At 49.3% G+C, this 26,476-nt stretch overlaps 2 protein-coding genes across 2 annotated transcripts; both read left to right on the top strand.

Moving 5' to 3' along the window:
* Positions 1-10,721: 10,721 nt before the first annotated feature.
* Positions 10,722-13,835, top strand: LOC125552314 (endo-1,4-beta-xylanase 5). The gene is made up of 5 exons (XM_048715821.2): positions 10,722-10,997; positions 11,099-11,130; positions 11,893-12,222; positions 12,310-12,411; positions 12,491-13,835. The coding sequence occupies exons 1-5, from the start codon at positions 10,898-10,900 to the stop codon at positions 13,610-13,612; spliced, it is 1,686 nt and encodes a 561-aa protein (XP_048571778.1). The 5' UTR covers positions 10,722-10,897; the 3' UTR covers positions 13,613-13,835.
* Positions 13,836-16,879: 3,044 nt separating this feature from the next.
* LOC125554831 (uncharacterized) lies at positions 16,880-26,244 on the top strand. The gene is made up of 11 exons (XM_087520811.1): positions 16,880-17,508; positions 18,092-20,583; positions 20,692-20,877; positions 21,267-21,479; positions 21,978-22,245; positions 22,524-22,665; positions 23,582-23,824; positions 24,095-24,280; positions 24,366-24,439; positions 25,195-25,265; positions 25,686-26,244. The coding sequence occupies exons 1-2, from the start codon at positions 16,952-16,954 to the stop codon at positions 18,444-18,446; spliced, it is 912 nt and encodes a 303-aa protein (XP_087376937.1). The 5' UTR covers positions 16,880-16,951; the 3' UTR covers positions 18,447-20,583; positions 20,692-20,877; positions 21,267-21,479; positions 21,978-22,245; positions 22,524-22,665; positions 23,582-23,824; positions 24,095-24,280; positions 24,366-24,439; positions 25,195-25,265; positions 25,686-26,244.
* The last annotated feature ends 232 nt before the right edge of the window (positions 26,245-26,476 follow it).

Raw genomic sequence — 26,476 nt, 5'->3', positions numbered from 1 at the left:
CGAGGGGAACTAGGTGGGGTTTGTGGGCTGTGCAGGAGAGGTCTCGGGCTGAGAAGAGACAAACGGAAATGCAACCCGGCAAGGTTTCCGGAGACCGAAAACGTCCAATGTGTGACCGGCTATAGTGCCGAACCCAGCAACTTGCCAACAAGAGGCACCGAGGCCGGGTAGGCCAAAAAGGAAGGCGTTCAGGACGGAGACGCCGGCGCAAAGGTATAAGAAAAACCCCGCTCTGTGGTTGTCGTCTTTCTCGAAATGTAATGACGCCCGTGTTTCTTTAACAGAAAAAATGCTCGCCGGAATATGTCCGGCAATGTTGCCAATCACGCTTCCACCAGTCGGGCGCCAGGACCGGACATGGAGGCAGAAGCCGATATGGGGCAGGCGCTGGATAATCCCCCTACAGAGGATGCAGATAGATTATCCGCTACAAACTCATAAGTGGAAAGCGCCATAAATCATAGGCGCCGCCGAGTCGTACTCCGTGATGCTTGTTTCTCACCAGAGGCGTTTGACGCCTTCAATTCTGGAGAGGCGTACCTCCGTGCTGCTCAAGAAGGTTTAGCCAGAGCCACAGATCAGTATGTAAAGGATGTACGGGTGAGTAAATCTGACGATTTATATGTATCAGTAGCCCCTGAGACTTGAAACAGTTAGCAGAACGGATTTAAGGATTATCTTTATTGTGCAGGTTCTTACAGAGAAGAATACTAAGCTGTCACAGGAGCTGGAGGAATGCAAGATCCAACTACGGGCTGCTGTGGCCGCATTGCAGGAACCGAAAAAGTCACCTGCTGGTAACATTTACTTTAAAGAATGATGGTTACCATATAACGTGCGGCATGGCTGCAGATCTAACAACAGATGTTGCAGATGAATCCAGAGAGAATCCGGAGGACCATCATGTTATGCGACAGCTAGAGGCTGGCAAACACGTGCTGAGTGAGGTTAGGCAGGAGAAAAACAATCTCCAAGATGCCAACATTAAGCTGAGCGTGGAACTAAAAGACGTTCGGGGCCAGCTTGCAGACTCCGAGAAGGAGAATAAGCGGCTTCGGCGCGGCATTTTCAGTAAGTGCTTGAACGAATCCTTCTAAAGGAGTTCGGCGAAGAAGCCGACTAACAGCGTTATGTCTGTAGGTATGCTGACGGGTCGTCCCGCGGAGGAAATGCCCGGGTCTGCGGGTGATCTTCTGTCCGAGCCGTCACATTTGCACGAACAAGTTCGGCAGGTGATGCAGGGTGTTGCCCAGGCCTTGTGGCCATCCGTCTCCCTGCCAGAGGGCGTTGCCGAGCTTGCGGAGAAGCTCAAGGGAGCACGGCGGCGCTTCCGATTATGGAAGTTATTAGCCTGCCGACAGGGTGCCAGAGAAGCCTGGGCCATGGTGAAGACGCGGTATACCAAGGCAGACCCAAATCACATGGCCGAGGTCGGACCTGTGGGGCCCGACGGAAAAGAGATCCCCGTTAGCTTAGTTTATGGGCAAGTAGAATTAGCCGCAAAGTATTCTCAACAGGATTGTAAGCTAGACCGCCTGTTGGATGGTATGGAAGAGGAATTTAGTCAGTCTGCATGACTATGTAATTAAAGTGACATGTATAATGCCTTCTAGCCGGATTGTAGATCATTTGTCGTTGCGGACCTTTTTGCTTCAACCTCCGGGCCCAATAGTCCGGAGTGTATCCAAATACCCGCTCAGTTATATAAGAACCGGGGTATGCGTGGAGACCAGGCGTAGGGGTCATTAGTGCTTTATCAGACAAGTGCCCAACTAGTTATGTTATATTACATGGGTAGTAAGAAACATCTTCCAGGGAGAATAGTTCCGTTAAGGGTTCCTTTCCCTGGGTAAGCATGCCCTAAAGTGCATGTCCGGACTGCGATAGGAAACGCAGGAAAAACATCTGGGGGCAGATATGGACAATAAATAAAAATCATCTTTTGTTCACCGACCGAATATTCCCTTAAGAACGCTAGCTTTCGGCTTCACCCAGTCTGAGGTACACATCCGGCTGACCCAGCAGTAACAATCGCAGAGGTGCTCCCCTTATGCCCTAGCCGAATTAACAGGAACGTAGGGCATAAATACAAGAGCCAGGCAACCCAGCTTGGCCAAAACTTATGTCATATCGATGCATATAATGGTGAAAAAAGGTACATGCGGAAGTATGACACATGTGTGGGGCATGAGGCCCAGATAAATAATTTAAGCTTCTGTGAAAGAAGTCCCCCAGGTATGAAGAGTGCGGCTAGCGCATCTTTAATGTGCAAGCGAGGCACAAGGTGACCCTTGAAGGCCTAGAGGAATAATAAAAGATAGAAAGAAAGAAAGAGAAACAAGACAGATAATGTATATGCAAAAAATGGACAAAGGGAGGGGACTAACATAGAGTCCGGTGCTAGGCGTAGAATCTTCGGAGCCTGGCCGCGTTCCATGGGTTCGGCTCGAGTCGACTAGTCGATGCATCCCGCAGTCGGTACGCTCCACCGGTCAGAACTTGGTCAATAATGAAGGGACCTTCCCATTTGGGCTCGAGCTTGTTCTTTTTCTTATCCGGCAGGCGTAGAACTAGTTCGCCAACGTTATAAGTTTTGGCCCGTACTTCTCTGCTTTGGTATCTGCGAGCGTGTTGCTGATAAAATGCGGAACGGGCTTTGGCTACGTCGCGCTCCTCCTCCAGGGTGTCCAAACTGTCCTGCCGATCGAGCTCGGCTTCTCTTTCTTCGTACATGCGCACTCGAGGTGAGTCATGAATTATGTCACATGGCAAGACTGCGTCTGCGCCGTACACCATAAAGAAGGGTGTATATCCGGTACTACGATTCGGCGTGGTCCGCAGCCCCCAGAGTACAGAGTCGAGCTCCTCTACCCAGTGCGTGTTAGACTCCGTTAAGGAGCGGACTAATCTGGGTTTAATGCCACTCATTATAAGACCGTTTGCTCGCTCGACTTGACCGTTGGTTTGTGGGTGATAGACTGAAGCATAAACGAGCTTGATGCCCATTTTGCTGCACTAGAGTTTTACCTCGTCGGCCGTGAAGTTCATGCCATTATCAGTGATGATGTTGTGGGGGACGCCATAACGGTGTACAACCCCGGATATGAAGTCTATCACCGGTCTGGATTCGGCTATTTTAACAAGTTCGGCCTCTATCCATTTGCTGAATTTATCCACCATGACCAATAAGTATTTTTTCTTATGGGTTCCCCCTTTAAGGGGTCCAACCATGTCAAGCCCCCAGACCGCAAAGGGCCATGTAATGGGGATTGTTTGGAGGGCGGTAGGTGGTATGTGACTTTGATTTGCAAAGAGCTGGCAACCGGCATAGTGTTGGACCAAGTCCTGTGCATCTGCCCGGGCCGTTGGCCAATAGAATCCTGTACGGAAGGCCTTGCTTACAAGAGCCTGGGCTGCGGCGTGATAACCGCCGAGTCCGGCGTGAATTTCTGCCAAAAGATTCCGCCCTTCCTCTTCAGAGATGCACCTTTGAAGGACTCCGGTAGTGCTTTTTTGTACAATTCTCCCTCATGGACCCTGTAGGCTTTGGATCGCCGCACTATGCAGCGTGCCTCATTTTGGTCCTCCGGAAGTTCCTGTCTAGTTAGGTAGGCCAGGAATGGTTCTGTCCACGGGGCAATAATGGCCATTATTTTGTGGGCTGAAGGTGTTATTTTGGTGGCGGAGCCTCCGATTGTGTCAGAAAGTTCGGTATCAGGCATTTTAGCCGGGTCCGGACTGTTGTTACCGGTGTCCCCTTCCCATACTACGGATGGCTTGAATAGCCTTTCCAAAAATATGTTGGGGGGGACCGCATCACGTTTTGCGCCGGTGCGGGCGAGGATATCCGCCGCCTGATTGTTTTCCCGAGCCACATGGTGAAATTCGAGCCCCTCGAACCGAGCTGACATTTTTAGGACGGCGTTTCGATAGGCCGCCATTTTCGGATCCTTGGCGTCAAAGTCTCCATTTATTTGGGATATTGCGAGGTTTGAATCCCCACGCACCTCCAGGCGTTGAATGCCCATGGAGACCGCCATCCGAAGACCATGCAACAAAGCTTCGTATTCGGCTGCATTGTTGGAGTCTCTATACAATATTTGCAATACGTACTGAACGGTATCTCTGGTTGGGGACGTCAGGACGACGCCAGCTCCTAGACCAGCCAGCATTTTAGAACCGTCGAAGTGCATGATCCAATTGGAGTATGCGCCGTACTCTTTAGGGAGTTCGGCCACCGTCCATTCGGCGATGAAGTCGGCCAATACCTGCGACTTAATGGCTCGTCGAGGTTTGTATGTTATGTCAAACGGGAGGAGCTCAATGGCCCATTTGGCAATCCGGCCCGTAGCGTCGCGGTTGTTTATAATATCATTAAGTGGCACTTCCGAGGCTATTGTAATCGAACACTCTTGAAAGTAGTGTCGCAGCTTCCGCGATGCCATGAATACCGCATATGCTATCTTTTGGTAGTGCGGGTACCGTGATTTGCATGGAGTGAGGACAGTGCATACATAGTATACTGGCTTTTGAGAGGGAATTTATGTCCGTCCGCCTCCCGTTCGACAACGAGCACCGCGCTTACAACTTGATGAGTTGCCGCAATGTACAACAGCATTGGTTCGCCGATGTTTGGTGCGGCCAGGATTGGGTTGGTTGCCAAGATGGCCTTTATTTCTTCCAATCCGGCTGTGGCCGCGTCCGTCCACTCGAAGTGTTCGGTGCGCCGAAGGAGGCGATAAAGGGGTAAAGCCTTTTCTTCTAAGCGGGAGATAAAGCGGCTTAGAGCCACCACGCATCCAGTTAACTTCTGGATTTGTTTGAGGTCTGTTGGGGTAGCCAACTGTGACAAAGCTCGGATTTTGGCCGGATTAGCTTCAATACCTCTATTGGAGACAATGAAACCCATGAGCTTTCCGGCTGGTACGCCGAAAACGCATTTTTCCTGATTGAGCTTGATGTCGTATGTTCGGAGGTTGTCGAATGTGAGCCTCAAGTCGTCTATCAAAGAGTCGACGTGTTTGGTTTTGACGACCACATCGTCTACGTATGCCTCTATTGTTTTGCCGATTTGTTTCTCCAGACATGTCTGAATCATGCGCTGATATGTTGCGCCGGCATTTTTGAGCCCAAAAGGCATTGTGTTAAAACAGAAGGGACCGTACGGTGTGATGAATGCCATTGCGGCTTGGTCGGACTCCGCCATCTTGATTTGGTGGTAACCGGAGTATGCGTCGAGGAAACACAATGACTCGTGTCCTACGGTAGCATCAATGATTTGATCGATGCGTGGGAGGGGGAAGGGATCCTTTGGGCAAGCTTTATTGAGGTCTTTGAAATCGACACAAAGGCGCCAGGATTTGTCCTTCTTTGGTACCATCACCAGGTTTGCTAGCCAGTCCGGGTGTTTTATTTCTCTGATGAATCCGGCCTCCAATAACTTGGCTAGTTCCTCTACCATGGCTTGTCTCTTAGGTTCGGAGAAACGCCGAAGAGCTTGCTTGACCGGCTTGAATCCCTTTAGGATATTGAGGCTATGCTCGGCCAGCCTGCGTGGGATTCCTGGCATGTCTGAGGGATGCCAGGCGAATATGTCCCAGTTCTCGCGCAGGAACTCTCGCAGTGCGGCGTCCACAGCGGGGTTTAACTGTGCCCCGATGGAGGCTGTTTTTGTAGGGTCCGTTGGGTGGACTTGGAATTTGACTATTTCATCCGCTGGTTTAAAAGAGGTGGACTTGGATCTCTTGTCGAGTATCACATCGTCCCTGTCCACTGTGGAGCGTAGCGCGATTAATTCCTCGGCCGAGAGGGCTTCGGATAATGCCTCGAGGGCCAGTGTGGCTGTTTTGTTTTCGGCGCGGAGTGCTATGTCCGGATCGCAGGCGAGGGTGATGATTCCGTTGGGCCCGGGCATTTTGAGCTTCATGTACCCGTAATGGGGTACGGCTTGGAAGATTGTGAACGCCTCCCGTCCTAAAAGAGCGTGATAACCACTGCTGAACGAGGCTACTTGGAATGTAATTTCTTCGTACCTGTAATTATCCGGCGTGCCGAATACTACATCTAGTGTGATTTTCCCAGCACAGCGTGCTTCCCGACTGGGGATGATTCCTCTAAAGGTTGTGCTACTTTGCTCAATGCGGTTCCAGTCTATTTCCATCTTTTGAAGAGTTTCCTCATAGATGAGGTTCAATCCGCTGCCGCCGTCCATGAGTACTTTGGTGAGTCGAAAGCCATCCACGATTGGACTGAGGACCAGCGCCGCTGGTGCTCGGTTGTTCGGAATATAGGTTCGTCACTGGCATTGAAGGTAATAGCCGTGTCACTCCATGGATTTATTGCTGCTACATGGCAGATTTCGGCCATGCTGCGGAGTGTTCGCTTGCGCCTATTATTTGACGCGAAGGTCTTAAAGACTGTTAACACCGTATTGTTATCCACGAGATGGTGCCCTGTGGTATTTGGGATAAGAAGATCCTCAACATTTTTGGCCACCTGCCGGAGTATCCAACATGCTCTAAGGCTGTGCGTTGGTATTGTATCCGCTGTACTATGAATTTTGCAGGGTCCGTTGAGTCATCCCTCCAGTACGGTTCCGTGCCCTGTAGAGGGTTTTTGCTTTTTGGTAGTTGACCCGGGTGTGTTGTGAGAATGCACCCTTTTATTTCAGACTAGGTTTGTATTCAGGGCCGGATTATCCCAAAAGTTTGTTTCGGTTTTCCAAGCACTTTCCATCGCACAGTACTTTCGTACTATGGACGCCAAGTCAGCAAAGCGTGTTATCTCACGGTGATTTATGGCGTTAAGGATTCCCTTGTCCGTGCAATTATTACAGAAAAATAGGATTGCGTCTTCCTTGCGACAGTCCTTAACCTTGTTCATCGCAAGGAGGAATCTGGCCCAATAGTGATGTACTGTTTCCTGGGGCTCTTGCCTGATGTGGGAAAGATCGCTTATGTTTGGGTGGGTGGGTGGAATTGAATCCGAACCCATACCTGATCTGGGATCCAGGGGCCGAGGAGTTTCCAATTTTGGAAGTTCCGGTTCCGGGGTGTTACCCGATAATCCTGGCCCGCTGCCTGACTCTAAGTTCAGGGATTGGATGTTGTCCTCCCGCGAACGGGCGTCCGGCTCGGAGAGCTCGGGAATCCGGACATAGTTGGCCCTCAAGATAGAGGAAAGGTCACCGCATTGTTCCTCCACCACTGCAATATGATGGGTGACCGGTGGAGAGTTAATCTCCCTTTGATCGCGTTTAAGCCCAATCCGATCATAGTCCGTAGCGACTCCCAAGGTGGCGGTGCGATCCAAGAGCTCGTTTAAGGAGGCGAGCTCCATTGGATCCATCTGTTCGGCGAGTGCCGATTTGACGTGGAGGCTGTTTTCGATGACCCGAGAAGTCATCGTCGGCGCGGCGGCCGAACAGGCGGTCATGATGAATCCGCCTAGCCGGAGAGTTTGGCCGACAGCCAAAGCTCCCCCAACAGTAGTACCGTCTTTAAAGACGAGACAAGACATCCTTCCTTCTGGCGACGGCACAGAGGAACTCTCAATGAAAGCACCAATGTCGGTGTCAAAACCGGCGGATCTCGGGTAGGGGGTCCCGAACTGTGCGTCTAAGGCGGATGGTAACAGGAGGCAGGGGACACGATGTTTTACCCAGGTTCGGGCCCTCTTGATGGAGGTAAAACCCTACGTCCTGCTTGATTAATATTGATGATATGGGTAGTACAAGAGTAGATCTACCACGAGATCACAGAGGCTAAACCCTAGAAGCTAGCCTATGGTACGATTGTTGTTGTCCTACGGACTAAAACCCTCCGGTTTATATAGACACCGGAGGGGGCTAGGGTTACACAAGGTCGGTTACAAAGGAGGAGATATACATATCCATATTGCCTAGCTTGCCTTCCACGCCAAGTAGAGTCCCATCCGGACACGAGACGAAGTCTTCAATCTTGTATCTTCATAGTCCAATAGTCCGGCCAAAGGATATAATCTGGCTGTCCGGAGACCCCCTAATCCAGGACTCCCTCACCCCCAAGTGATCTTTACAGCCCAGCCTATAAGGCGGATCAAAGGGTAGTCATAGCTATGCTCAGTGAGCAGAAAGCCCCCAAGTATCAATAGTATGATAAGCCAATAAGGTAGGATGCCCATGTTTGAACCGCGCATCATGGCAGTAAGTTCTCTTTGGCAACCTTTAATTTTTCCTGAGAACTCGAACTCGCGAGAGATGGATTCTTTTTGAACTGGAATTTTAAACCGGATATTTAGAGCTTTCAAAGCTTTGTGAGAGACAGATTTCCCTTAGCCGGATTCTGAACCGGAATTTTTTCCTCTTGAACCGGAATTTTTTCTGACAGCTGTTAAATTTGCACCAATGTGGCAGTAGCCTCCGGGACCAGGTTATTTTCCCTCCAACGACCCAGAGTTCTTGAATTCACTAAAACCGACCAATTTTGCCAAGCCATGTCATTGTAGCCCCCGAGTCTTAAGACAGCTCGAGGAGTTGTCTTGAGATTCTTCATGTTTGACCGTGATATAAACCGACATATAGTTGAACAGCGGAACGCTGGAATATGTTGAAGCTGGAAGCAAGGTGGCAAGTTGATGACCCTCGTATTACTCATTGTATATCCTTGGCGTTGATAACACAATGTGAATCCATAGAAAGTTGAGGTCGACTGCGCCGGGTTATAAATGATCACGTATGAGCTGTATCAGTAACTCGGCCAATGGTTCATCCCAACTGGCTATTTGAAGTTAACCAAACTGTAATGGCGGCGAATTGTGCGCCTATCCATTGAGCCATCCGGTGCAGATGACGGCTGACAATATATAATAATTTGCCTCCAAATTGTTGGAAAAAAGAACCGGGCTATCCGAGCAGTGACTTGCTTGCACTCAATAAACAACTCGTGTAGATAGATGCGATCCGGTGTGTTGATGTAGACCAGCCCGCGAGAGATGGACGATAAAGACAGCCGCATCATCAGAGGCGGCACAGACAGACAAGTCGGCCACGGCACTGTAAGCCGGTACGGACGGACGAGTCAATCGCAGGCGCGGCAAACCGCGCGGACGGGTGGGTTAGCCACGTCGTGTATATCCCCAACAAGGCGGACCGGCGGCTTCGACGGAAGAAGAGGAAAGCTTAGGACGTTTTCTTATGGAGGAGGAAAGAGAAGGCTAGGGTTATTATGATGAAGTCGTGACCAAAAAAATTTCTAGCCCTGCTGTCTTTCAAAAAAATAAACCTAGCCCTCCTTTCCCGTGGTCCGGCGAAGTTGTTCAGTCATGCATTTTGTTCGTCCTGAACTCAAAGATTGTCCTCCGTTCAAAAGCAAGCCGTTGTTTTAGTTCAAAATTTGAAGTAAAATAGGGTTTTTGCCACACTTTATTGCCCATATGGCCAACTTGTCATGGAGACATTTTTTGTCAACTTTTGTCAAAATTTGGCGTTCAATTTTTCAGCCACACTTGTGTGGCTGGCCATATTAGTCTCCAACCAAATAGATCCTCATTTTTTTTTCAAAACAAGGACCCCCCCTCCCCCCCCCCCCCCCCCCCAAAAAAAAGAAAATCTTTATGGTTCGCCATGGTTCATGATGGCTTTGTGTGTTATGAGGCTATGGTTTCTATTACAATGCTTTTGTCATATCAGTTGTGGAACGAGTGCAACGCAAGAATCTTCAACAGTAAGTTCGCTACGTCAACTGTAATTATGGCCAAAATCAGATGCGAGGCAAATTAGGGGTTAACGGGTGCAACTTATTTGTGTAATCTACTAATCTTATATGCCGGGACGGTAGGCTTTTTGTTTTACCGGCTACCTGCCTTTCTTTTCAAATAAAAGTATTTGTTGTGGCAGAATACCAATGTTGTCAACTGTAAATTCGTAATAGACCACACCTAACCACCAACTGGCTGCTATCTAGAGTACGTACTAATGACCAGCTTCCCTTCCTTAGACGGGCGTGTCACATGTTGCCTTCCATCTCAATTGCGTCACATGCTTGCTGCTGGTTAGTTAATGCAACGTCGACCCTAGCTGTGCCCTGCAGGGAACGCGATCCCCTATCATCACGAACGATGAACTCTGGACGACTACAGTGCAACCCATCCTCTATTAACTCCACGGACTCCCGGACACGGCACCACGCACGACAGACGTGACAAGCCATCCGCGACCGTGAACTCGCCACGCCGCCACCACTAGAATTTAACCCGCGCACGGGCCGTGAAACCCAAGAACGAAACGACATGAGAAAGTTCCAGGCCAGCACTGTCTTATTTTTCTTAGGGGTACGTTCCCCTCCCGTGGCGACGAGCACGGGGCCGGTACGAGACAGCGGAATGAGGCGGGGGTTGTTCACAGGCAGGACCTGTGATGTGATACGATCTTACCGCGCGCATGTGAACCAACCCACTGGCACTGGGCGAGCAGGGCATGCTGGCTAGGCCCGGCGCTGGAGAGCACCACAAGGGCACTCACTCACTGCACCAAACCGGGGATGGAAGGAAGGCGCGCACGCACCGCTTCCTCCGCGCGTACCGACGTGGTGGGCGCCCACGGCCGGCGGCCCGTGACCCGGTGCCGGCCAATGGCGGCCCGCCAGGTGCGGGGAGGGGGGAGCGGCCACCCGGGCGCGCACAAGCGACGGTGCGCCCAAGTGCCCCGCCTCGGCCGCCTTCTACCCGGGAGCCGCTATATATAGCCCTGGACGGAGTAGCTCTCCTTGCCCTGAATGATCATAGCAGTAGCCGGTACACACATTCATACATACATTCTTCTTCAGCATCCACTCGCTGCTAGCTTGTGAGGGGAGCTCTGTGTTTGAGCAGACGAAGCTGGGGGAGCAGAGCACGGCGCTAGCTAGCTAGCTGGTGCGAGATGAGGAGCCGTGGTAGCTTTGCTCTAGGCCATGCGGTGGTGTTTCTCGCGTGGTTGATGGTGCATTGCGGCGGCGGGCTTGTCGGCGCCGTGCCTCCTGGTCAGTTTCTTTCTTTGCTTCTGTTCCTCTTCCAGTCTCTTTTACTGTCCGAGTGTGTTGCATGTAACACTGTCTGAACTATATGTTCTGTTTGCATGCAGATGGTTGGTACGATTACACTGCCCACACGGACGTAAGTCTTACTGAACGGTCCTCTGTTCTGCGTTCTTTTCTCCAAGTAGTTTCCAGTAGTAGCTGCGAGTTTCTTTGGTGAGAGTGTGGTAGTTTGACAGAGCTGGTCTTTGTCAACTGTTGTTGCATTGTTTATCAGCGAGGGCAGTGCTCTTCCGGAGCTCATGTCATGGGGTTAGAACTAACTAGGAAGAGAATGGGGGCGAAATGAGGACGCCCAAATCCACTGGACCACCAACGTTCCTTTCCTCCCACAGTGTGCACCTGACGTTTTCTTCAGTTATTTCAGTTTTGTTCCCATGTGTGCGCTGGGAGACCACAAGCCCACCCGCACCAACCTGCTAAAATATCACACACAAACAAATGACAACTAGTATTATACCACACTTTTCGTGGCATAATTGAAGCATTAGTCTACGGTATGTTCTGAAATGGCTACAAGTATCATGACGAGTTAGTTCAGTCTGTCTGCTCGATGCTCTTATTTGGAAGCAAGCGCAGCACACGCCTACTGCTCACATGCGTTTTCAGGCCGACCAAATGATCTGCTTACTGCTCATTAGTTGTATAATATACGCTTAGCTGAACTTTTAGTCTTGTGTCACGCTGTCGCTGTCCTGTCCATGCACAATGGACTGACGGAAGTTTGAGTGCGTATGCATGGTAGCTCTGACGACGAGTAAACTGGAGCAGCATAGTTCACTCCCATGCATCGCTCGTGGAATAGTGGTGATTAAATCTGTGTGATGTACGTGGCGTTCAGTGCAGAGGCCGCCCGGAGCCGGCGCAGTACAACGGCGGGATTCTCAAGTACGGCAACGGCGACGACCCCAACGGGTACAAGACGACGGAGACCGGCGTCCTGTCCCCGGCGTTCGTGGTCTACAACCTCAACAAGTCCACGATGTACACCTTCTCGGGCTGGGTGAAGCTGGAGGGCTCTCCCTCGGCTCTCATCACCGCGAGGCTGGCCCCGGACAACTCCGGCACGAGGTGCATCGGGACGGTCCTCGCCAGGAGCGACTGCTGGGCGTTCCTCAAGGGCGGCTTCGTCCTCGACTGGCCAACTCAGACCTCCGTCATCTTCTTCCAGGTGCACATACGTGATAAATCCCAGAGATTTGCCTCTCGAACGAAACTGTTTGCTGAAGCGTGTCACCTTGTTGGTTTTGCATTTCAGAATGCTGATAGGACCCCGATGAAGATCACCACTGCGAGCGCCTCGCTCCAGCCGTTCACGACGGATCAATGGTCGATGCACCAGAAAGATACGATCCGGAAGGTAGCTGCTTTTGGTGTTGTTGATCTTCCCTGGCAGTTTGCGGGTAATTTGATCTGTTTTTTGGTTCGTATATAAGCAGAGGAGGAAGAGGATGGCCACCATCCACGTCGCCGACCCGCACGGCACGCGCGTGGTCGGCGCGTCGGTGTCTGTGGAGCAGACGTCCAAGGACTTCCCGCTGGGGTCGGCGATCGCGTCCACCATCCTGGGCAACGACGCGTACCAGAAGTGGTTCGTGGAGCGGTTCAACGCGGCGGTGTTCGAGGACGAGCTCAAGTGGTACTCGACGGAGCCGGCGTCGGGGCTGCTCCGGTTCGACGTGCCGGACCAGATGCTGGCGTTCGTGCGGTCGCACCGGGTGATGGTGCGCGGGCACAACATCTTCTGGGAGAACCAGGACGCCACCCCCCGGTGGGTGAAGGGCCTGTCACCGGAGGACCTCCGGTCCGCCGTGAACACGCGCATCCAGAGCCTCATGACCCGCTACCGCGGCGAGTTCGCGCACTGGGACGTGAACAACGAGATGCTGCACTTCAACTTCTACGAGCAGCGGCTGGGCGCCAACGCCACCATGGAGTTCTTCAGCGTGGCGCAGGACGCCGACCCGCTCGCCACGCTCTTCATGAACGAGTACAACGTGGTGGAGACCTGCGACGACGCCTCCTCCACCGTGGACGCGTACGTGGCGCGGCTCAAGGACCTCCGCGCCGGCGGCGCCGTGCTGGAGGGGATCGGCCTCGAGGGCCACTTCTCCAGGCCCAACATCCCCTACATGAGGGCCGTGCTCGACAAGCTGGCCACGCTCAACCTGCCCATCTGGTTCACCGAGATCGACATCAACAACAAGTTCGACGCGCAGACGCAGGCCGTGTACCTGGAGCAGGTGCTGCGGGAGGCGTACGCGCACCCGGCGGTGAGCGGCGTCATGCTCTGGACGGCGCTGCACGAGGGCGGGTGCTACCAGATGTGCCTCACGGACTGGAACCTCAAGAACCTGCCGGTGGGGGACGTCGTCGACCGCCTGCTGCAGGAGTGGCAGACGGGGCAGGTCGCCGGGCCGACGGACGCGCACGGCGCATACAGCTTCAGCGGCTACCTCGGCGAGTACGTGGTCACCGTGAACGCCGGCAACACCTCGAAGCAGGCCACCTTCTCGCTGTCCCCGGGGGACGAGACCAGGCACATCACCGTTCAGATATGACACTGGTGGTGTCTGTATGTGAGTGGCCGGTGGCACGCTGTACTGCCTGCCCGCACTTGTTTCGGGCTTCTACCTCCGCTGACACATATCGTCGCATGTGGGTAGTGGTTACTAAATTATATACTCCTGCTAGTGTAGCGGTTGTTTCGCCTAATTACGGTATGTCTATTCGAGCAAACGACTATGTCTTCGGAAAAAACAGAACAAATGATTATGACGTGTACTACTCGGACGAAGGGGTTGGTGCTACGGCGGCTATTATGCGTGATGACAAAGGTAATTTTTTGGAAGCCCCATGCAAGTTTATACCTGTCGCGATGGATGCAATAACAACAGAAGCGTTGACCATGCGAGACGGGCTGATTTTTGCTAAGTCCTTTAGGTGTAACCGGTTAGAAGCCGAATTAGATTCTCTGTAAGTAATCAATTACTATGATGGACAAACCATATGGTGAGACTACTCGGCGGCAATATTCGCAAAATATATGGACACTAGTACTTTAATCGGGAAGGTCGTTTATAAGTATTGTTATAGATTTTGGAATCAAGCGGCTCATGTGCTAGCTCATTTCAGTTACTGTAATAACACTTCATCTAGTTGGTTGGACGAGCCTTCTAACTTTATTGTCAGTAAACTCGTAGACGATGTAAACGACCTTCCTGATTTCATGTGGATTTCCTCTTGTTGGGATCTGAAGGCCTTGATCCCCTAATGAATTTGGTTTTGAAATCATTCGGGGTAGTATTATATCGAACAACCTATTTAGTGTGGATTTTCTGTTGTTGGGATCTGAAGGCCTTGATCTGTTCCCAGACTACCATTCTTTTATTGGTTCTTTGGAGGAGGGTTGGTCTGTTGTTCCCCGTTCCAGAAATCACTGTTCTTAGGCTTCTGTGGTTCATGAGCCACGTTTCTTTGATCTTGGTCGTTCTTCAGGAGGTATTCCTCCTCAATCATGTTCTGTGTTCAAACGCATTGATTCAGTTCATCAGTCAATTTCTCCTGTGTTAACATCCCTCAATAATGTCGCCTTAGGGAGGGCGGGATCTTCGACGGTTCAAACTCTTGACCCGAATGAGTCTGGGCCTACGAATATAATGGGTGCGTCTAGAACTCAGGCGAGGCCTTCTGTGTCCAGTGTCCGCTTTCAGGCCGTAGAAGGCCCAGTTGCACCAATAGAATCCGTTGGCGGACTTGTCATAGATGGGGCCACATTGAAGCTAATTGTTGGTTTAAAGGGGATAAATTGTAGGTTGCCGCTTCACCTCCCAATTATAGTCCTCAACTTGCCGCTGGTAGTCGAGCTTTTTTGGAATCCAGGCACAATCACCGGTCTTTGCCCGAGCCGGAATACGACAACGGGGAAGAAGAACAAAACCGGTAACGAGGATAACGGTATAGTGAACATGTGATGACTCAGGAGGATACCGATGCATCCGGGTTTTCTGAAATATAGTGAAGCAAAGGGAACATTACATGATAACCAAAGGTTCACTCGAATGGCATTCGTGTATTCACAGGGACCGATATGAATGTCCACGGTTCCGCTATTGGTCATTGAACAAAAGGGTTTTTGTTCATGTCTATGTTTTACCGAACCTATAGGGTCACAAGCTTAAGAGAATCACGATCTGCTGAGTGTTAGTGGAACAAGAGTTATGAGAAAATATTCTTGGAATAGTTTCAGGAATATAAGCAATAGTTTCAAGAGAGTTCTGAAAGAGTTTCAGATATTTCCATAACTGTTCTGGTGCGAGGACACATTGGATAGGCCAAGGGTAAGGCCCATGAGGCTTTAGGCCAACGCAAATGGAGGTTTTACAGAGGTTAGGGACCAGATGACAGGGTCCATGGCGTCTGGCCCTGGGCCAAACGCAAATGTTCGTGGCGTTTCCAAAAACGCCAAGAACCTTGGCGTTTCGTGCTAGAATCCGAGCATGACTCTTCCTTGTGTTCAAACCGACTTTGGAGAGGCCCACTCCCAAGTTACGGCCTTGGGGCTCAACATATAAACTTATGAAGTAGTTCTCTCTTGATCTAGTTCATAAGTTTTGAAGGCATCTCTACTTCTCTCTTGATCTAGTTCTCGTCTAATTTGATCTAGCTAGATCTAGTTCCAGTTTTCTCTAAACCTCATAATAGAGAAGCTCTGTGCGGTTCTCTTCTTCTCCCTCTAATTCTCCGGCGACGATTAGCGCTGGACGGGGAACCGCTGCCGGATCGTGAAGACCGTACGCTTGCAATCTATGAAGAGGTCGTGCTTTCGGTCTTTCGATTGTGGGACGGTTCGTGAGCGGTTTGATGGATCGTTCATCTACGGTTCGAGTGACTTCAAGTATGATCTACACCGACTCGTCTTCTTCCGCTACAACTCGGAGTCGGTAACGATCGTGATCCCAACCCGTAAAGAATCTTCATATTGATCTTGGGTGTGCGTAGGTGCGATTTTTTTCTACCACGTTTCCCAACATTAGCACGTGCTACAACCGGCGATTGGATATGTCGTAACCGACGACGGCGAGGTTGTGGTGGCGATGACGGTGCGCCATTTTTGGTACAACCGACAACAGAAAAGCTACCGACGACGACAGGATATGCTACAACAGCGACTGCGGTGTTGCGTTTTTTGCTGCAACTCGCGCCAGAAAAGCTATCACTGATGGGTAATTTTGCTACAACCAGCAAGAAATTTTGCAGCCACTGGCTGACGCCGGAGCTGGAACCGGCAGATGGATTTGCTACAACCAGCAAGTTATTTTGCTGTCACCGGCCTACGTCGGAGCTGGAACAGGCAGATGGTTTTTCTACCACCTGCTGGACCGCCCGTTGCCGCCGCCTGCAGCCGACGGCGCTCCTGCAACCGTCTCACCGCACCGCCCTCCCGTGAACCGCCCCGACCATCCCTCTAGCCTCGCCCACATCCGGTGTTCTTCTCCAACGGAGCGCACCACCACCCCACCACTGTCATCCACCACGGCCACCACCCTAAACCCTAAGATAGATAATGAGGTAGCCCTCCGGCGAGCCCCTTCCTTCTCCTTCCTCCCCCCCGGCCTTCCCCTGGCGAATTTCTTCGGGAATCCCAAAATCGACCGACCCATTAGCTAAAGTGACATTTAGCTAATGTGTTCTTAAAACTGATTCCGAGTATCACGTGGATTTAGTGAATCCTTGAGGGGCACGACACCGACTCGTCATCGATCGGCCCATGCCCCGTCACGTGCGCGCCTATATAAAGTGATGCATGACGGGGATTTACCGATCGCATCGGCGGGTGACACGCGCGCGCGACAGATAACAACGTCCGTGGGATCGCAGCCGCAAGCAGGCGCACATCCATGGCGAGGGTGTTGTCATTGTCGTGCCTCGTCTTCGGGCACATCAATGACCAACATGCCACCACGCTGTATAGCGTTTCGGACGGCACACGCCGCCCCTGCGAGGAGATGGAGGAGCTGCTGCGCGGCAAGCGGAGCTGGGTGACATCGCGCGGCTGGCTGCTCCTCTGGGACCCGGCGACGCTCGCCACCATCCTGTGGAACCCGCTGGCCGCCGCCTCTGATGGTGACAAGATCGCGCTGCCGCCGTGGGCTTCGCCGCCGGCGTCAGGCACCGACTGCGCGCTGTCCGGTGAGCCCACGGATCCCGGCGGCTGCACGGTGGTCGTTCTCGAGCGGTATAGGTCGAGCTCGGATGAAACGACCATGTGGTACTGCCACGCCGGCGGCACGCCGTCGCCGTGGGACAGGTACGTGTACGACCTGGGCGGCATGCGAACCCCGTGGGGCAAATTCGCGAAGCGGTTCATGTCTGGCCTCGCGGCGTGCGGCGGCAAGTTCTATTGGTCGGTCAGGGCGGCCGAGTACGACGTGCCCAGGACGAAAAACGAGAGGGGGCAAAGATATATATAATTTTTTTTCTTCCAGAAACATGGATACGAGATAATGGCTCGATCATTTATAAAGCCAACCAAATTTAAAAGTGAAATTTATACAAAATTATGACGTGAATCTAGATTCAATCAATCTAATTGCCAATTTAAAAGTCAAATTTATACACATGGATATTTAATACAATATGCTACCTTTGTAACACGGATTTTTTTTGCGTAAAAACACGGAAATCAGAATAGCATAATAATGTGGAAATTAAAAAAAGAGAGAACTAAACGTCTAAACCTAGGGCTTATACCTTGATTGAATGATAGATCAGTACAGTTTCTTCCATGGGGATGGCAAGTCGGCCGGCCGGTTGATCGCTAGAGGGGCGTCTTGTATGTGCAGCGTAGAGCAGCAGGCGTCAGCGCGACGGTTTCAGGTCGTGGCGGCGGTCATGCGAGCAGTAGATCAGGCGACGAACGCATCTCAAACTCGACCTAAACTTAATTCATTTCTAGCCAGAACCACCTGATTGTATACAGATGGGCTGCTCGCTGGTGGGCTAATAACATATCTGTTTCTCACACACGGGCTTTAAACATACAACCGGAAAAATAAAGGGAGTGGGGGCAAATGCCTTGGGCCAAGTGGAGCCATCGTTGACATCGCCGTCTACAGGGTGGATCTCGCGGGCAAGAGGTTTATCAGGGTGGGCAGCATTGGCGACCGGGCCATCCTCGCCGGCGGCTCGAGCTACGCTTTCGCAGGCTGGTGCCCGGCCAACGAGTTTGGGCTGCTGCCCAACAGCGTGTACTGGATACACCCCTACGACGGCCGCATGTACGTGTACGAAGTTGGATTCAATACGGAGGAAGTACGCGAGCTCGGTGAGATTGCCCGGGACCGGGAGCAATCTCAGTCACCGCCGTTCTGGACAGTTCCCGCACACCCTTGAGCCTAATGTTGTTACGATCACTGATGGATGTGTACGCATACATATATGTATGCCCATTATTTTTTTTAAAGAAAGAGTATGTGGGAATATCATTAAACCATATATGGTTTAATAAATATATGGTTAAATGTGTACATTGTGTAATCACTCACATATGGTTAAATTTGTACATGCGTGCTAAAAAAATGAGTATATCTGAAGCAGTCCCACACATATGATTAAATATGCATTGTTACGATATTTGTTAAATCATAGTATGTTTTAGAGATATCTCACATAAATATGTATAAACTATAATAAAATTTACAAAGTATGAAAAACATAAAAAAGTTACATAGTAGAAACTGAATTCATCGCAATATAAGAGTATTTGCTAATGATATATGTTCCAAATCTTTACCTAATAATAAAGTAAATTGAATTTCTTTCGTCCGTCATGGATTTTTTTTAGAAAAGTCCCTTTATTTTAAAGAATTCAACCCATAGTCTTGTTTTAGATTAAAATGAATCGTTATTTTCGTATTTTACACAAAAGTCCCCGTCTTTTCTTGAAATCAACCCGCCGTCCGGATTTAAGTCACGCCTGAACCGTTATTTTACATTTTTCGAAACCCCCCCTAATGTTTTAGGTAATTCATCCGTGGATCATATTTAAGTCAAACAAATAATTTTTAAAATCATCCATATCTTTTAAACCATAACTCCGATTTGAACAAGTTACATATGAAATGTGATTAGAAAAATACGTAGAATATGAATATGAGATTATTTTTGCCTGTTAAATATCTTTAAATATTATTTTGGAATACATTTGAGTCAAACCAAATGATTTTATAAATTATCTGTATCTTTTAAACCGTAACTTTGATTTTAACATATTATATATGAATTTTTATTAGAAAAATGTGTGGAATCTAAATATGATGTTAGTTTTACCTGTTAAATATTTTTAAAAATATTTTTATGGAAGCAAACTTATAATTTATAGCGCAAGATCCGTTTTTTCATACCGGCGGCGATCTAGATTGCAAATAAACGCCCTACTATAACATATATGAAAAAAAAATTATCGATAACTACACATGCATACCTCTAAAAAATGTCGCGGGGAAAACAACAGATTTCTCATCGCGAGAGTGAGAGAAAGCGAGCGAGAGAGAGAGGTGGAGAGTGAGGAGAGAGGAAGAGAGACACCTTAGGATTAATCATATTCAACACACGTTTTTTGTTGTTTTTTGTGAACATGAGGCCATCGGCTGCGAGGGTGAGAAGGAAAATAAGCGACAACATCAATAAATAAGAGAAGGATGTTCCTACAAGGCTCCTTAGAGCTCAGGCACTCTCGGCCGTCGGATCGGTTCCCTTGATGCGTTCTCGTCCGTCCGATCGAGATCTGGAGAAGCCTGGGCCGTTGGATCTGGGATTGACACTGCTGGAATGAATAATAATGGCAGCAAAATGTAAATACCGTGCCCCCACCGGGGTATTTTGGTCATTTCGCGTATTGGGGGTATAAAAGGGGGGCGCTCCTGTCCAGAGACCTAACCGCCTCCTCTCTCCCTCCCTCCCGCAGCCGCCGCCCTCCCTCCCGCGCGCCTCCTCTCCCCCCTCCCCCCCCGCCTCCCGCAGCCACATCGCCGCCGCCGCCACCCGCCTCCCCACTCGGGCGAACCCCTCTCCTCTTCCCCCGCCTCGCCTCTCTCCCTTCCCCCGTCCAAACCCTAGGCCCGCGCCAGTCGGCCGCCGCCGCCGCCGCTCGCCCAGGCCATCCTCCCGCTGTGAAGGAAGCGGCCAGAGAGGAAGGGCGTCGCCGGGTGTGCGCGTGCCTCCGCGGATTCGTGCCACGGTTGCCGGAGGCGTGGGCGCCGCGGGTCAACCGCACCGGGGAGGATGGGGGCGCCACAAGCCTCGTCGGAGGTCGCCTCTCCAGATCGGTGGAGGCCAAGGGCAAGGGCAAGGAGGAGGGGAGAAGAAGACCTTCGGCCAGCTGCGGGAAGCCGCCGCTGGCGTCCTCCGCGGTATCCACCGGCGCCGGTGGCGGGCAGAAGCGCAAGTGCCACGACCACGCGCACTCCGAGAACGTCGCCGGCGGAAAGTACGGCGCCTCCGGTGGCCGCTGCCACTGCTCCAAGCGCAGGTTAGTAGTCTAGCAGATTCGATTCACCCAGGGATGGATTTCGTTGTTCCGTTCTTCGTCTGCCGGTGTTATCCATGTTGCTAAAGATTGAATGAATGGAACCGGCAGGAAGTCCCGGGTTCGGCGGATGACTCGCGTACCGGAAATCAGCACGAAGGCGGCAGAGATCCCCGCGGACGACTTCTCGTGGCGCAAGTACGGCAGAAGCCGCCTGTGGAGAATGCCCTGGACTCAGCAGTTGACGCAACTCGGTTGAGCTGCGGTGCACTATATTTAGCTGATTTTATTGGGAAGGTGGGCACTTACCTGGAAAATAAAATGGCCTGGTTTATCCTGTATTATGGCCTGTCGTTGATAACGCTGCACCAACTAAAGCTCTTGGTTGTTTGGAGAGGAATTGCTTTATGTTATAAGGGAGATCTTTTATGATAAACCTCTGTCTCTACATCACCGATCTTAGATTGGGCCAATGTGCTCCTCAAATAATTACTTACTGTACAACCTAGACTGTACATGCTTGCTAAGCAGTCATAATTGCAAATAATGGGAAACTATCGCGTTGATTGGGTACCAACTCTGCAAGTTAATTAGGGGTCCCCACAGTTTTATGCATTGTCCTGACAAAACTCGAGGGATTGGATGGCCTTTCTTTTGTTCTTAATTCTGTGTTAAATTTGTCCCAGTGGTGGAACCAGGGAGGTGGGAATAATTTCAGTATTAAAACTGTGGGGGAAAGTAGACACGTAGGCGGGCTCTTCGGCGGCCGCGAGAACTACGACAAGCGCATGCACTGCCTGTCCAAGGAGGAGGTCGTCGTGCATGCGCGGATGCGTCGCCGGGCCCAGTTCTCCTGCCGCACCTTCCGCAACATCATCGTCCTCTCCATCATCACTGAGGTAGCCTAATCCCCCCCGCCCCCACCGTCCAGCTCTGAGATGATTATGGTCTGGTCTAGCGGCTGTGGATATTGGGAATATACGATTGTGGTTTAAAGCGAACCAGCTATATTGAACGAAGTATGCAGGGTGCTTTCATAGTTTGGGATCATCCATGGTGATTAGACAGACATGGCCAGTCCACCACATGGGCGGATACACTGCATTTTTGGTTCTTAGATTCTATAGTATATCTTCTTACTGGGAATAGATGCACAGATTTTGGTTTATGATTGTTCTGTTAGACATTCATGTTCACAAGTCAATGCTATTTGTGAATTCCTTTCCTTTGTAGTTATTACTGTTAATTTGAGAAGTTTATGCAAGCCTTTTGTACACTTGCCCAAAATGTTCAGTTGTGTGCTACTGTTTTCAAAGTACAAATCATTGTATGTTTAATTATATGCTTAGTTTTTCAATGCATAAGAAACCAATGCTGCGCGGTCTGTGTATTTGCAGGAACATTATTTATCGAGTTTTGGATCAGATGCGGGGATTTCTCCTGAACTCCACCGCCTCAAGCTGTCGTAGTTGGTGTTGTCCGTGCTGGATTCGATTGACCTACCATTGTCTGCTACCATGAGAGGTTACAAGGTTTCCCAATCGTCCCAGTTGTGGTTGCCTGGAGCTCATCCTTGATCTGCTCTTTTTCCCTTGCAGGTTGGTCCGCTGCGGGTGCTCGTGCTTCTGGTTGATTCGTCCTGCTGCGCCGGTCTTTGTTCTGCAGGTCGATCCCTTTTCTTCTTCTCTTCTCATTTCTCTAGCCATTTGCATAAATGTTGGTCCGTTTTTTGCTAATAATAGGGACTCACTAATTACTAGCAAAAATCAGGATCAAGTGCAGACTTAATTTTCTGTTACAAGTTAAGGATGAGGCCTCAATTATTATTCTTTTATTATGATTATTGTGTATAGCATGTTCGTTATTCTTATCCTATCTGATTGTTGAACTGCACTTGATCATGTTTGTTCATATTCTTAATTATAATAATTGTTGATCTGTAGGGCCATGTCTGTTGGTGCCACGAAACGGCCGTGGCACTGCTTGTGTGAGCCACGACAGCGCTACCCGCGCGCCTGCCCTGAAACGCTGCCGCGAGCCGAGCCGCCGGCGTTCATCTGGAGAAGCGCGGGAAGAAGAAGATGGGTAAGCTCCTCTTGCTCTTCTATTGCCTAGCTTGATTTAGTTCGTCTCTTTTTCAAGTTAATACACTGTACTGGAGATTACTGTAAGACGAAAGCACGAATGATGATATTTTTAAACATTTTGAAAGAAGGGCATGTTGGTTTAAGAGAAAATTAGCGGTGTTGGCTGCTGGTATTTGAACCCCTGGTTCTATCCAATATCAATGACAAATGAGCCTTCCAACATATTTCTGCATTCACATTTGTTAACATATTTCTTTATCTCCTTGGCATGATGTGCATTAGCTTCATCAATTACAATGCCTTGCTAGAGCTTCTGCCCATGTGTTTATTTCATACCACATTCCGAAGTTAATCTCGTGGTGAGCTCCACCCCCTCTTCCTACCCCCTGCACATCTACCTTAGGAGGTTCTGAGTGCTGTGAAGGTTAGTGTGAAGTGCTGTGAAGGTTAGTGTTTGTCAGGCATGCATAGCTTAGGTTGATAGGACTGATTACTAAATTAACTGGTGGTGGTTCAATTGTATTTGTATCACCTTGATGTAGTTATCTAATTTAGGAAAGGAATCTAATTCAGTCCTTTTTGAGATATAAAGGAAGCTAATTCAGTCCTTTTTCAGATAAGGAATGCTAATTCAATCCATTCCTGTATTCATTATCTTTGCATTGGCACTCAGATCGACATCATACATGATATAGGAGTTGTTGCAGCCTGCAGTAGTATATGCTTTTGAAAGAAAAATGCCTCTTTTTTGGACTGGAGATATGTTATCAATATTTCAAGCAAGTGTACAGTAGCACTCACGTGTTCCTAAAAAATATGCAGCAATAATAATAAGATTGATTCCTTCATTTTTTCCGCAGAAAGTGTAGTCTGCAAGCTTCTCAAATCTGGGTACTCTTTGTGGGTTCTTGCAGGTTAGATGTTCAACGAAATGATTCTTCGGCATCCAAGCTAGGTTTATATGGCATCAAAGGCCACGGCGCATGCTGTACTGACAGATAGTTCAGTCCATCGTAACCATAGTGCCCTCACCATAACATGAACAACAGAGGGCCGGTGCGCTCACCATGACCTTGATGGCACAACGGAAGTTCGAGTCCTCTGTAGAGAAGCATCCAGTGGCGGAGGCTATGAGGTTGCATTCTTATTTCTCCTAGGTGAGCTTCTCCTCATTTTTCTAGATCAATTATTTGGAGGCAGTGAGCGTCAAATAATATCTCCTCTATTTCTATTGCTTGACCAAGAGGAATTTGTATATATCAATTTGTGGGAGGCACACATTCACGTTATATTTTGCTAGGTTAAATAAGATTTACTTACATTAAATGAAGTACAATGATGTCCTGCTATTTTACAGAGTGAACGAAAAAAAATTATGCAAGAGAATATGTCATATGGTAATAACCTCCGTTTGTTAACCACGACAGGACTATGTTTAAACATTCAACAACTCTGGCCAACATATGAAACAAGGCCAAGTCTCGCATGGGGATGTAGCCCATCCTCTGCTTGCTTCCAGCATGGCGCCGGCCGGATCCACCTCGGCCACAACCACGACACCGACATTGGCAGCCATGTGCTTCTTCTCCATCACCACAAAATGAGAATGCAAGGTCTCTATTCTGCTCCCCCTCCCCTTCTGCTTGCTTGTTTTGATTTGGCCGCTCCCCTTCCTCCCTCACTCCCTGATGCACGCAGGCACAAGCAAGGGAAGACCATCGCTTCGCTCCTCTGGGCCGCCGCTGCTCCAACCCTACTGGACGCCATGCAAGGTATCTCTCTGCTTTCTCTCCTTCTCATGCTATGCTCTGCTTGTCCACACCCACCAATTTGGTTATTGCAACTTTCGTTCTTGTTTGTGTGTGTGTGTGTGTGTGTGTGTGCGCACGCACATCACGTTTTTGTTTAATTTTGGATGGCTCAAACCGGCTGGATCCTTAGGTTTGTTTGATTTAATGGAATTGGGACTTGCATGTTTTGCCTATTTCAGTGAATTTAGATCATATTCTTCTTAGGCACTAAACTTCTTTGCAAAGAATGTGTGGAGAGGTGGTTTAGCTCTCTGAGATGGTTGTGCTCAAATTTACACGGGGTGGCTGTCTCTCTTCTATACATTATTGTCTCCTTAGGAGATTAAAGAGCTTCTCTTGGTTGCATTCATTACTAAAACATGGATGTTCAGAGCAAGTAGCACACCATGGATTTAAATGTTCAGTTAACTTTGAATTTGTTGGAGTTATTAAAACATGGAGTTAAATTCACAGTACCTATGAATTTAAATGTTTGAGTACTCCAAGCATGTTTGGTATCAACAAATGTTTGATACAGTATGTAGTGCCATCATCTCATGATTCTGCTCATGGTTTCTTTTTTACTGCCATGAATGTATTTTGAGTAAATCAACTGAATTTTAATTCAGTTCACAATGCACACAATTTTGGTGACTCTTGCGTGCTCAAGCTTTGCATCGTGTGGACGTGTGCCAGTTCCTTCATGGATTCATGCTGGTCCTTGTGTTGCATTGCAGTAACTTTTTCCCGCCTTGCTGGAGGAGATGAAGCACATGGCAAAGCAGGAGTTCATTGCGCACTTAAGAAGGTATAGCAGTAACAAATTTCGCCTGTAGTAGTAACTCTTTCCTGCCTTTGCTGCATTTTTCTCTTCACTACAGTATACTACACCATCAGTGATGCAACGCCAACAATCACCATTTCAAAGAACTAGAGATCATTTGTACTCCTGATTGTATGCATACATGGAAGAAAACCCCAAATTGAAATTAGAATTACATGTTGATAGCAAATTGGCATTTAACTCTGGTCAAAAAAATGAGAGATCAATTTGCAAGAGCTGATCAATTTGCATGTGTACTGTAATTTTTAATTTTTTCAGGCGTACTTCTCTTAGAGATCAATTTGTCAATTTTCAAGCCAACTTGTCGATTTATAGGTTACATTAGACAGAACTTCTCTTATAGATCAAGTCATGTTTCTCACCATCCTCCTCATCACGTAGCAGAGGAGGCGTCCTGGAGCGCGGTGGAGGCATTTTGGGCGTGGAGCATGGCCCGGAGCATGGCCTTGCGGTTCCTGGAGCCTAGGGAGGCCATGCGAGAAACCTGGGGCAGCAAGGTACTGCCTCTTGCTGCTCCTCCCCCATGTCTGTAGCTCGCCTGGAGCTCCCCCATGCCTTGAGCTTGCTAGAGCAGAGGCCTGCGGAGTGCTCCCTGGGGCAAGGCCTGGGGCGATCTGCAGGGAGGAGCAGAGGCCTGGAGCTGCGGGGAGAAGAGGTCTGGAGCTGCAGGGAGGAGCAGAGGCCTGGAGCCAGCGGCGAGATCTGGAGGCGACGACGCGAGGAAGGAGCGAATCACGAGGGAGAGGGAGGAGCGGATCGCCAACTTTTGAATTGTATAAGGATGTAATTGAAAAATGATGTTTAGTTCAAAATGTGTGTTCGTTGCGACAGATATTTCGGGACGGAGAAAGTACTATTGACATAGATACACTTTATTTATCAAGGATTTTTGTATATCATATTATCACAGGAAAATGATCTATGTATGCACTTTTTATGGTCATGTACAGTTCAGAGCCAGTGTTATTTATCAAACACATAATTTAAATAAGGCTTGTGAAAAAAATTGCCCATAGAAATGATCACTTTGGATTGGTAGTGTCAAAAGGATGCAGAACATTTGTAACATTTCTTCCCGTGTTCATGAGACTTTCACTCTGTTGTTGCATTAGTCAAGTTTAATTTCATTACATATGTGTGCATGCATCAGTATTCATATGTAAAGTGATATATTT

This window comes from Triticum urartu, chromosome 4A (genome assembly GCF_056163025.1).
Source record: "Triticum urartu cultivar PI428250 chromosome 4A, HENAU_Tu73, whole genome shotgun sequence".
Lineage (NCBI taxonomy): Eukaryota > Viridiplantae > Streptophyta > Magnoliopsida > Poales > Poaceae > Triticum > Triticum urartu.
This window is presented reverse-complemented; position numbering and strand designations above follow the sequence as displayed.